Source organism: Emiliania huxleyi, assembly GCF_000372725.1.
Source record: "Emiliania huxleyi CCMP1516 unplaced genomic scaffold EMIHUscaffold_99, whole genome shotgun sequence".
Classification (NCBI taxonomy): domain Eukaryota; phylum Haptophyta; order Isochrysidales; family Noelaerhabdaceae; genus Emiliania; species Emiliania huxleyi.
The window spans coordinates 698-11,567 of record NW_005194698.1 but is presented as its reverse complement, the minus strand read 5'-3'; the positions used below and the strand labels follow the sequence as shown (position 1 = coordinate 11,567).

Sequence of the window (10,870 nt, the reverse complement as noted above, 5' to 3'; positions counted from 1 at the left end):
TGCCCCCCCCCCCCCCACACCCACCCACACACACACACACACACCACCCCTCCCCCCGCAGGAGCCCTTCGCGAGGCGCGTCCTCGGCCACGCCGGCGCGCGACAGTTCCCCGACACGTCCATGACAGCTCCCTGGCATGTCCCGCAGACACGTCCTCGGCCACGCCGGTGCGTGCGGCTCGGCGGTGCGGAGCCGAGCCAAGCCGTGCGCGGACAGCTCGCTTCCGTCCTCGATCGTGGCGCTGCGGCTGGTGGAGGGGGAGATCCTTCGCGGCCGGCAGTCGCAGCCGCCGGTGCTGCGGCTCGCGCGCTTCCCCCGCCCCGCTGCAGCGGAGGCGGAGCTGGCCGCGTGGGTGAGCGAGCTCGCCGACGCTGACGAGGGCAGCTCCGGCGGCGGGACGTGGCGCGCGCGCACTTCTTCACGCGCCACCGCCACACCCCACCCGTCCGAACGCCCCGCCCCGCGCGCGGCTTCCACCGCAGGCGGACCGCGAAGCAGCCGGCGCCGCCGCTGCGAGGCGCGCAGCCGCCCGGCTGGCCGGCGCGCGCGCAGGCCGCCTTCCACTCCTGGGGCTACCTGCTGGTCCTTCTCTGCTTGGGCGCCGGCGGTGCGGCCTTCCTCTTCGGCGACGAGCTCCGCCAGTGGTACGCAAAGCTCAGCAAGGCGGCGGCGGCGGGGGCAGCGCGCCCCTCGGCCTCCTCCTCCTCTTCCTCCTCCTCCTCCTCCTCGCCCCCGCCGCGCCAGGCCGAGCCGGCGGACGGCGGCGCCGAGCGCACGGGCAGCTCGAGCGCCTCCGACGGGAGGGCGAGCGGCGGCGGCAACGGCAATGGGAGCCGCGCCGCGCCGGCAGGGCCGCCGCCAGGCGTGCCGCAGCTGAGCGAGCAGACGCTCGAGCCGATCCTCGCCGGCGGCTCGTACGTCCTCCTGTTTGTCACAAACACGGGCGTCGCCGAGCGGTCCACCGTCCACTCGCTGGCGGCGCACTTCGACGCCGAGTTGCGGGGCGGCGAGCGGCGCGGCTGGTCCGTCGCCCTCCTCGACTACAGCGCCGAGTCGACCCGGCCGGGCAAGCCGCCGCTGCTGGCGGCGCTGCTGCCTCGCGTGCGCCACTCGGTCGCTTGCGTCTTGCGCAAGGGCTGCAAGCTGGCCACCTTTGGCGGCACGGCGGCGCCGAGGCCGATCGACGACTGGCTCGCCTCGCTGCGCATGGGAGAGGTGAGTTGGGCGGAGCTCGACTTGGCGGCGGGGAGCGGGGAGGCAAGTCGGGCGTGAGGCATCGACGGCGGGGGTGGCCGTGGCGCCGCCCGCGCCGCCCGCGCCAGAGGATTTGGCCGGGCTTATTCTGGCACGTGGTGTGCGTGTGCTGCTGTGCGCAAAACCCCCGCCGCGGGCGCCGCCCACCCTCATCGTTATTCCTCTCCGCAGAGTCTCGCTCAGTGGTTGTGCCAAGATATTAATGATGTATATCTCCGCTCTCGGCGCTCGTGGCGGAACTCCGCGGGAATCCCGCGGTGTTGGGCTCTCCGAGCTTTTTGAGACCCTTTTGTGATTGGAGATTGCGTGCTTGCACGTGTGCGCTTTAGCTTTAGGTGGATCTCCGACACACACTTTTAGAGCCGTACGCAGAGTGAGGAGCCGGGCGGACAGCTGCTGGATTGCGCGCCATCTCGTGCTCACGTGTGCCGGTTGAGATACCAGATGTCGAGGTTGAGAGCGGCCGCAACCGCGACCCACGCAACCCCCGTTCACGCTGCTGATGACCGCCGCCAACCACGGCTGCGAGCGGGTGATCGAGCTGCTGCTCCGGCGTGGGGCGAAGGTCGAGGTTCCACCTCGACTTGCCGGCGGGAGCCGATTAAAAAGAATCTTCTTAAATAAAAGAAGAAAGAAAGAATTTCAACAGAGAATCAAGGGCAGGCTGTAAAAGAAAGAAGAAATCAGACCAGCCAAGGGAGGGATGGGAGGACGGCACACCGCCACCACACAGGGCTGTGTGTTAAGCTGAATTAAATTCCGAAGCGAGCTTTGTTGTTTGCTTCTTCAAATTCTTTTCCGGTGGACGGACGATTCGCGCGCGTACATGGGTTGCTCAAGTTCCAAAGCGCCCGAACCAGAGGCGGTTGGGTGCGACTTCACCGCTGCAGACCCGCCTGCCTTCCCGGTCTTCACGAGAGGTGCGTCTCGCTCGCAACTGTCGCCTCGTGCCTCCCCGTTCATTCGCTCTCACTCCCTCGTGGCGAATTTGCAGATCAATTTCATGACGATCAAACTCTGAATGACTTGAACGAGAAGTCACTCGCAAAAGCCCAGGAGACAGCGGCAAAGAGCAGAGAGATTATGGCCAGGGCAACAGGTAGCTGACTTCGAGGAGGAGCTCCGGGCTGCAATGACGAGACCTCCAATCACCGAAACAACAGCCCTGCCTCACTGCCTCACACCTTTCCCTTTGTACATGCATGCCGCTTGACTCGCTTTGGCACGCCCCGTTTGCTTTAAGCCCATGCCCCATGTCCGTACGCCCCTGCCTCTTTCTCTTTCTCCCTGAAGTACTTCTCGAGAGTCTCGGGCGTGGCCGGCGCCGCCGCCGCGCGCCGGAGTCGACGGTCGGACTCGGGAGGCGAGACTGTGTCGGAGACGTGCGAGGTACGAGAGAGTAGCGAGACCTGGGAAAGGGAGTCTCTTGGAACATCAGCTATCACTGCTGTAGATTGGCATCATTCCTCTCAAACTCAACTTCTACTGTTGACTGTTGTTTCTCTACGAGCAGTTCCTGTTTCAATAAATAAATAAAACGGGCAAACTCTGAGACGAGATGGGATTTAGGGACATGTGTCCCCGCCCTGCAGTTCCTGTTTCAATCTTTACAATCTATAGACAAAATCCCAATTCTCATCTCTGCGATCTGGCTTTTCCGCCGGCGGTTCCGGAATACGCTTCCGCGAACCGAGGCTGCCCCCAGCAGGCGTTTGACCAAAATTCAAATTCAATGTGACTCTCCCTTCACCCCCGCGAAAGGGGCCCAACCCCCTCCGCCGCCCGCTCCCGCCGCTCGCGCTCTCGCTACGTCACTCGGGCTCGTTGCATTCCGCATCCGACTCGGGGCACGGTCTGAATGCCCCCCCGGCCCGCGTGCTCCGAGGCCCGCACGCGACAGAGGTGAAGCAGGACGCCGAAGTCGTATACGACCGGCAGCAGGCCGGTGTATGACCTTCCGGGGGGCGGCTACGTGCCAAAGACGGCGATGGCGGCGCCCATGGCCGCGACCCCGACAGCCAGGGCGGCGAGCGGGCCATAGAGGCCCAGCCCGACAGGGACGGACCCGAAGAGCAAGGCGGTCGCGGCGGCGAGCAGCGCGTAGGGCGTGATTGTCGCAACGTGGGCCTGCAAGTCGCACCTCGACGCGAGGACCTGCTCGCAGCGGAGGCGGCCGTGGAGAGACCGAGGAGCGGGGCAGGCGCCACCTCGGCGGCGGGCGCCGTCAGGATGGTCGTGTCCGAGATGGGGGAGCAGATGTTGCCGAAGGTTGCGCCGCCAAGGCAAGAGCCGATGCAGTGGAGGAGGTACTCGCGGGAGCCGCCGCCGAGAGCCTGCGCGAGAGGCCCCACTAACGGCAGCACGATGCCTGTCGGGGAGAGAAAAAGACGTGGCGCGGGCCGGAAGAGCGGCAGGGCGGTGCCCGTCGTCCGGCTATATCTCGGCTATATCTCGGCTGCATCTCGGCCGCACCTCGGCTGCATCTCGGCTGCATCTCGGCTGGATCTCGGCTGGATCTCGGCTGCATCTCGGCTGCATCTCGCCCATCGTCCCGAAGGAGGAGCCGGACGCAAACGAGATGGCGTGCGAGAGCAGCGCGACGATGGGAGGCAGCGACCAGCGCGGCAGCCCCTCGCGCAGCGATCGGGCGAGGAATGTGGCGGTGCCGACGTCGGCGATGACGGCGCCGAGGGCCCACGCGAGGAGGAGGACAAGCATCGGCTCGAGGACCTCCTTGAGCCCCTCCGCCCACGCGGCCATCGCCTCGTCGAGCGCGAGCGCGCCTTGCGCGAGCACAAGCCCGAGGGCAGACAGCCAGCCGGCGGCGGAGGCCCAGATGAGGGCGGTGATCGAGTCGCTGTGGGACAGGATCGAGACGAGCGAGAGAGGGGGGCGGGACGCGTCGGGCAGCGACCGCACCTTCGCCGCGCCGTCGGCTAGCATCCCTCCGAAGGTGGCGAGGACGATCGTCCCAAAGGGAAGGAGGGCGTTGACCGCGCGGAGAGGCGTCCCCGCCTTGGGGTCGAGCGGGCCGGGCCCTCCCTCCGCGACCGCCCCCTCCCCCTGCCCCTCCGCCCGCCCCTCCCCCTGCCCCTGCGCCCGCCTCTCTGCCGTGCGGCGGGGCGAGGAGCGAGGCTGGCGCGGCTTGAACTCTGGCCGGCCGAGCGGGCCGAGGTCCTTCTGCAGGAGGATGGAGAGGGGGAGGGCGGCGAGGGCGAGGAGCGGGAAGAAGCGGTACCGCACCGACGACACCGCGGCGAGGAAGGGGTCGTCCACCTAATCTCGGGTCATCTCGGGTCATCTCGGGTCATCTCGAGCTGCACCGCGGAGGAATGGCTCGTCCACCGCCCCGATCTGCTTGAGGAGGGCGCCGACGTACCCGATCTGGAGCCCCGCCTAGGCGAAGCTCCGGGGAAGGCTCAGAGAAGCTTCCTAGGAAGCGGCCGCCGTGCCCGGCCTGCAGCTCGCCAACGAGGACACCATATCTCGGCTGTCTCTCTCGGCTGTCTCTCGGCTGTCTCTCGGCTGTCTCTCGGCCGTCTCTCGGCTGTCTCTCGGCTGTCTCTCGGCTGTCTCTCGGCTGTCTCTCGGCTGTCTCTCGGCTCTCTCTCGGCTGTCTCTCGGCTGTCTCTCGGCTCTCTCTCGGCTGTCTCTCGGCTGTCTCTCGGCTGTCTCTCGGCTGTCTCTCGGCTGTCTCTCGGCTGTCTCTCGGCTGTCTCTCGGCTGTCTCTCGGCTGTCTCTCGGCTGTCTCTCGGCTGTCTCTCGGCTGTCTCTCGGCTGCCTCTCGGCTGCCTCTCGGCTCTCTCTCGGCTGTCTCTCGGCTGTCTCTCTCTCTCGGCTGTCTCTCGGCTCTCTCTCGGCTGTCTCTCGCCCAAGAGGAGACGGGCGAGACGCTTGCGAGGACGACGCCCATGGTGTGGACGAGCAGCGCGAGCCGCTCGGAAGGGACGCCCAGCGCCGCGATCGCCTCGCGCATCGACGTGCCCACGATGAGCACCGAGGAGTAGTCGTCGAAGAAGATGAGCGAGCAGAGAGCGCCGCACGCGCCGAGCCCGCTGCGCGCTGACGTCATGAAGCGGCGCAGCAGCGCGGCGAGGGCGAGGCCGCCGCCCGCCTTCTGGACGAGGCCGATGGTGCCGCCCAGGAGCAACGTGAAGAGCACCACGCCCGCGTGCTCGCGCTCCGCCAGCGCGTCCACAAAGTACGAATCAAACGTGCGCGCCGCGGCGAGCAGTCCGTTACCGCGATGGACGAGGAGCGCGCCGCTCCACACGCCGAGGAGGAGGGCGAGAATTACCTGCCGCAACGCCACCGACGCGGAGAGCGCAACCACCGGAGGAATCAGCGAGAGCCAGCCGAGGTTTGGCGCTGCGGCAGCATCGCCACCTCGCAGCCGCCACAGAGGGACAGAGGCCGGAGCTGCAAGTGTGCCGTCGCGGGTCAGCGCAGGTGCCACTGCTCGAAGCAGCGGCGGGCGAAGCGCGGCCTCGCCCGCGGCGGCCGAGAAGCAGAGGGTGGCGGCGCAAAGCCAGTGTTTCGGCCTCATGAAAAAACCGCCGCGGAAAAACCTGCGACGGAAAAGAATTCTGAGTTGCGATTTTAGGAGAGGAGTAAACCGCACGCAAGAATGCGGAGGCGGTGTGTGTGTGCATGTGTGTGTGTGTGTGTGTGTGTGTGTGTGTGTGTGTGTGTGTGTGTGTGTGTGTGTGTGTGTGTGTGTGTGTGTGTGTGTGTGTGTGTGTGTGTGTGTGTGTGTGTGTGTGTGTGTGTGTGTGTGTGTGTGTGTGTGTGTGTGTGTGTGTGTGTGTGTGTGTGTGTGTGTGTGTGTGTGTGTGTGTGTGTGTGTGTGTGTGTGTGTGTGTGTTGTGTGTGAGAGAGATTTTTAGCAATACCAAACAACTCCAACACACTCACACGTAATTTGGGGCCTGGAGCCCTGTTCACGCGCGCGCGAGACGTGCAGACAGGTGTTTTGTGTGAAGAAAACAGAAAGCCAAGGGAGGGATGGGAGGACGCGGCCGCCAGGACGGCAAGCCGCCACCACACAGGGACTGTGTGTGGGAGTGTGGCGGAGCACTGCCACTGGGCTGGTGTTAGTTCTTCCTACCTACCAGCCCAAGTTTGGAGGTCGTCACCAGGATCTCTGCTCGAGCAGTCATCGATACGTAACTTCCAATCCGCCAAAATCAGCTTGATTCTCCAATTTCGTCCAATTCTTTCCAATTTTGGCGTTTGGTAACTTGGACTCGAAGGGATGCCGCTCTTGAAGCTTTTACACCGACAACAAGTAAGCGGAGTGCAACACACAGCATGGACGTAGACGTCGATGCGACCTTCCCTGCGGTGCTGCGCCGCCAGGCGGAGGTGCTCAGCGACGCGCCTTTCATGCGTGTCTGGGCGCGCGGCGAGGGTCAGGTCTGCAGCTTCTCCTTTCGCAGCTTTGAGCTGCGCGTGGCCATCGCGAGAGGTGCACTCGCGGCGCACGGTGTGGCAAGGGGCCAGCGGGTGGCTCTGCTCTCGCACTACACGCCCCAGTTTGCGATTTATTCGCTCGCCGTGATGTGCCTTGGTGGCGTGAGCGTCCACCTCAACTGGCGGCAGGTGCGCTTGACAAAGCCCTGCCTCTCCTCTCCCCGCCCACTCCTTCAGCGTCTTCAGCCCCATCCACTTCCGGTCCAACCCTCCTCCCGCGCAGCCTGAGCACGTCATGACGATCATGGCCCAGATGAGCAACTGTCAGTGGCTCGTGGCCTCGTCGCGACTCGCCAAGGAGGCGTCCACGGTGGCTCACACCGTCGGGAAGCAGCTCCGAGCGCTGCTGTGGCTGCAGCAAACCTCGCTTGCGGGCCAGGCTCGAGAGGTGCTCCCGCAGGTGGACCAGCCGACGCCGCCGAGGGAGCAGGCTGTGCCCGCGTACCCTGATCTGCTGCCCGATGACGAGGCGCTGGTCATGTTCACGTCGGGCTCGACGAGCACGCCCAAGGCGGCGCCGCTCACGCACCGCGGCCTCATCTGGACGTGCCGGGCCAGGCTGCGGGGTGCGCCCTCCGAGGCGTACCACATCGGGGCGGGGACAGTCTCGCTGCTGCCAAACTTCCACGTCATCGGCTTCTCCAACAACCTGCTCTTCAACCTCACTGCCGGCATGTGGTGTGCCGTGGACCGCGACGCGGGATCCATGCCGTTGCAGCCGGCGGCGCTGCTCGAAGCGTGCGCGCGGCTTCAGCCGACCGTGCTCGACTCGGTGCCGTGGATGGTGGAGGAGATGCTGCAGCTGCTGGAGCGTGGTGAGGCGCCACGAAACTGCCTCTCCTCCCTCCACCATATCCTCGCCGGCGGCTGCGCCCTCAACGAGCCGCTGCTCCGCCCGCTGCTCGAGCGGCACGGCGTCAGAGTGTGGCCCCACTACGGCCAGACAGAGGTGGGGGGCGCGGCCCTGGTGGGCGGTCTTCCGGGCAGTCTGAGAGCAATGCAGCCGCTCCGAGGGGTACGCTACGTGCTCGTTGACCAAGACGGCGCCGAACGGAGCGACGAGGGCGAGCTCGTCCTCCTCGGCATGCGCTCAGCCACCGCCGGTTACTTGGGCGGATCCTCAGGGCGCAACCTGACTGGCCGGCACGGGGGTCGCACGGTCGACGGGGGTCGCACGGTCGACCGTTACCACACGGGAGACATCTTTCGCACGGTCAAACCGATGGATGAATTGGCGAAAGGCCAAGAGTGGCTCGAGCACGTGTGCCGGCGGGACGACCTCCTCGTGCACACGAGTGGCGAGATGACCAACCCGTTGCCGCTGGAGGCGGAGCTGCTGCACCGGCTCGCGCGGTGCGGCGAGCCGGTGGCAGCGCTCTGCGTCGTCGGCCAGCAGCAGCCGCGGCCGTTCCTGGTCGTGCAGTACGATGACGCGCTCCCTCCCCTCGCCGGGGCAAGCGCAAGCGCGATTGCCGCCGCCGTCAAGGGAGGCATGTCGGCCGAGAGCCTCATGGAGGGGCGGATGCGCCGCCGAGTCCGGCAGGCAGCGCAGCGCGCGGCAATAATATTGCAGCTCCCCGAGGTGAACCTCAGCCTCCCACAGTGGTCGCAAATGCACGAGCGCTACACGTTTTTCATCGACAGTTCAGAGCCGCCGCTGCCAACCTCTGCAAAGGGCAACGTGCTGCGCGCGCAGGTGGAGACGCGGTTCAGGGAGGCGATGATCTTGCGCATGACGCTCCCTCCGCCGAGGGGTCTTCTCCGGTCGGACGAGGGGGACGACGAGGGGTCAGACGTTGGCGACATGGAGTCGGGTGAGATGGACTCGCTCGCAATGGTTCGCGCCCGCCCTGGCAGGATGCAGTCGCCACTGCTCGGCCGGGCCTTCGTCAATGGGCGCGGCGAGCAAGAGCAGGAGCCAGCCATCCAGGCGGCTGTCGCTCGCGGTCACATGTACTTCGTTGCTACGTTACACGTACTCTTGCACCATTGGGCCTATTACGTCAGCCCGCAGCCGCTGTGGCGAAGCGCGGTGGCGCCGCAGCCCCGCCAAGTGCACCTCCACCACGCGCACGGCGGGCCTGCGTCTCCCGAGCACAACCCGCTCATCACCTTTCTGCACGATGCTACTTACCCTCTTGCCATGCCGGCCTTCCTCGCCATGCTCGGGATGTGGGTCCCCAACCGCCCGCCGCCGACGATGCTGCGCATCACGGGACGCCTCCTCTTCCTCGGCCTCGTTTCGTTCTACTTGGTCGCCCCCGCCACCCTCGCTCTCGAGCGGAGAGTGCTACTCGCTGAGGCAGCCAGCTGGGACAGCTCGCCGTCCCTGGCAGAGTACAGGCTCAACAAGACCTACTCGCTCCTCTTCAACTACCAATGGTTCGTATTCTCTGCTGCAGTCTACGTGTTCGTTGACTATCTGGCGCGGCGCGCCCGCCTGCCGATGTGGACAGTCGCACTGTTCTCGCTTGGCATGCATTTCAGCTGCTTTGGACGGTGCCCGTGGCCATTGATGCGCCACCCTATGAACATCGGCCCGACCAATCCAATGGACGCGCAAGAGATTGCGCACACTGTGCCCTCTCTGACCAAGTTCAGCTCGATCTGGGTCTTCTACTCCTTGCCTCGAACCTTCCTGCCCACCAATTTCCCGGCAGCCCTTCCCTTTGAGGCGAGCCTCCGCCGGAGGGCCGCGGCAGCAACCGCTGCCGCTGTTGCTGATCCCGATGCCGCGGGCTGCTCGCGCAGCGGCGGCCGCCTCCGCCGCTTCCTTGCGTCGCCCCGCAACGTCAGGCCGATTTGGGCGGTCCTCGTTGTCCTCATCACAACATTGCACATCATGGCTCCGCCGTTCGGCCTGTTCGACTTTAGCCTCGACCGCTCGCCGATCGTCATGGCCTACGGCTGCATGCGGCGCCAGGATCGCGCGTTCCACAACACGACGCATGCCTGTGGCGGCTCTAGCGGCGAGGATCCAGTGTGGCGGCTTGGGACGGCTCTGCACGACGCGCTGCACATCGTCCTGCTGTGCTGCGTGATAGTCGGCTTCGGTACGTGCATGCCTCGACGGCGCTCGTGGCTCAGCGCCGTCGGCAATGACTCCCTGTGGTGCTACCTCTTGCACATTCCGCTCACGCCGTTGGTGCAGTCCGCCACGGTCGTCGTGCTGCTCGACCTCGTCGATCCGGAGCCCACCTCGCCTCTGCGCGGCCTCGCGTTCCTCGCGCTCGTGGTCTATCTCCAGTTCCTCCTCTCACGCCGTCCCGATATTGCCAGCGTGTCGCGATTCTTTCAGCCAATCTTCCAGCTCTGGAGCTGGACGAGAGGGATCCGCGCAGCATCGCGGCGTCCAAGTTGGCAGCAGATTGGAGCGGCGATCGCCGCCCTTCTCTGTACGTCTCTTGCCGCCGCCAGTTGCATCTTTGCCATTGCGACCCGCACAGCGCCGGTAGCGCCGACGATCCCCGGTCCGCCTGCCTTGCGAATCGTGCAGCAGCAGCCTGGCGGCCTAGTCCCCGGCGCAGCGGTACCGCTAGCGTCAGCGCCCGAACCGGAGGCGCCAAAGACCTTACTTGATCTGGTCACATCACCCGCACCGCCTCCGCGAGGGCCACGGCTGAGGCACTCGCATCCGCTTCCGAAGCCGAGGGTCGCGCGCGCTGACTTTGCTACTGACAAGCTCGTCAGTAGAGGCACCAGCAGCGACCACGAGAGAGATGCAAAGCCGCCGCGCCAAAGCTCCCAATCCACGAACAGGTCGAGCAGTTTTCGATGATGATTCGGCGCCCCTTCTCTGGTCGGATCGCGTTCAGACATTGCTGCACACACACGCGCGCACACACACGCAACTTGGGCAAGCCGATAAAGCCGCCCAGGGTGTGTGTGTGTGCGCGTGCGCGGGCCGCTATGCGCCTGTGGCGCGGGGGGGGGGGGGGGGGCTCCGGCCTCCGGCCTCTGCAATTTCACTGCGATCCCCGTCCCTTCCTCTTCCCTCTTTCTTGTAAAACTTGTGATTGAGCTCGCTTCTTTTACATCGATGTCTCGCACAAACGTGAAACGATGTCGCGAGCTACGCGGAGGTCAGTACGGCTCTAGAGAAGAGACTCTCTCACGGCGTTCACGGGTTGTGTCCTCTGCTT

At 65.7% G+C, this 10,870-nt stretch overlaps 2 protein-coding genes across 2 annotated transcripts; one reads left to right on the top strand and one right to left on the bottom strand.

Annotated features, from left to right (window-relative positions):
- Positions 1–2,962: 2,962 nt before the first annotated feature.
- On the bottom strand, positions 2,963–5,802 carry EMIHUDRAFT_466337 (hypothetical protein; the record flags this gene model as incomplete). The annotated part of the gene is made up of 5 exons (XM_005756054.1): positions 2,963–3,409; positions 3,463–3,588; positions 3,857–4,531; positions 4,601–4,651; positions 5,140–5,802. The coding sequence occupies 5 exons, from the start codon at positions 5,800–5,802 to the stop codon at positions 3,224–3,226; spliced, it is 1,701 nt and encodes a 566-aa protein (XP_005756111.1). The 3' UTR covers positions 2,963–3,223.
- Positions 5,803–6,566: 764 nt separating this feature from the next.
- Positions 6,567–10,351, top strand: EMIHUDRAFT_221792 (hypothetical protein; the record flags this gene model as incomplete). Its single annotated transcript, XM_005756053.1, has 3 exons — positions 6,567–6,857; positions 6,952–10,257; positions 10,340–10,351. The coding sequence occupies 3 exons, from the start codon at positions 6,567–6,569 to the stop codon at positions 10,349–10,351; spliced, it is 3,609 nt and encodes a 1,202-aa protein (XP_005756110.1).
- Between the last annotated feature and the right edge of the window lie 519 nt (positions 10,352–10,870).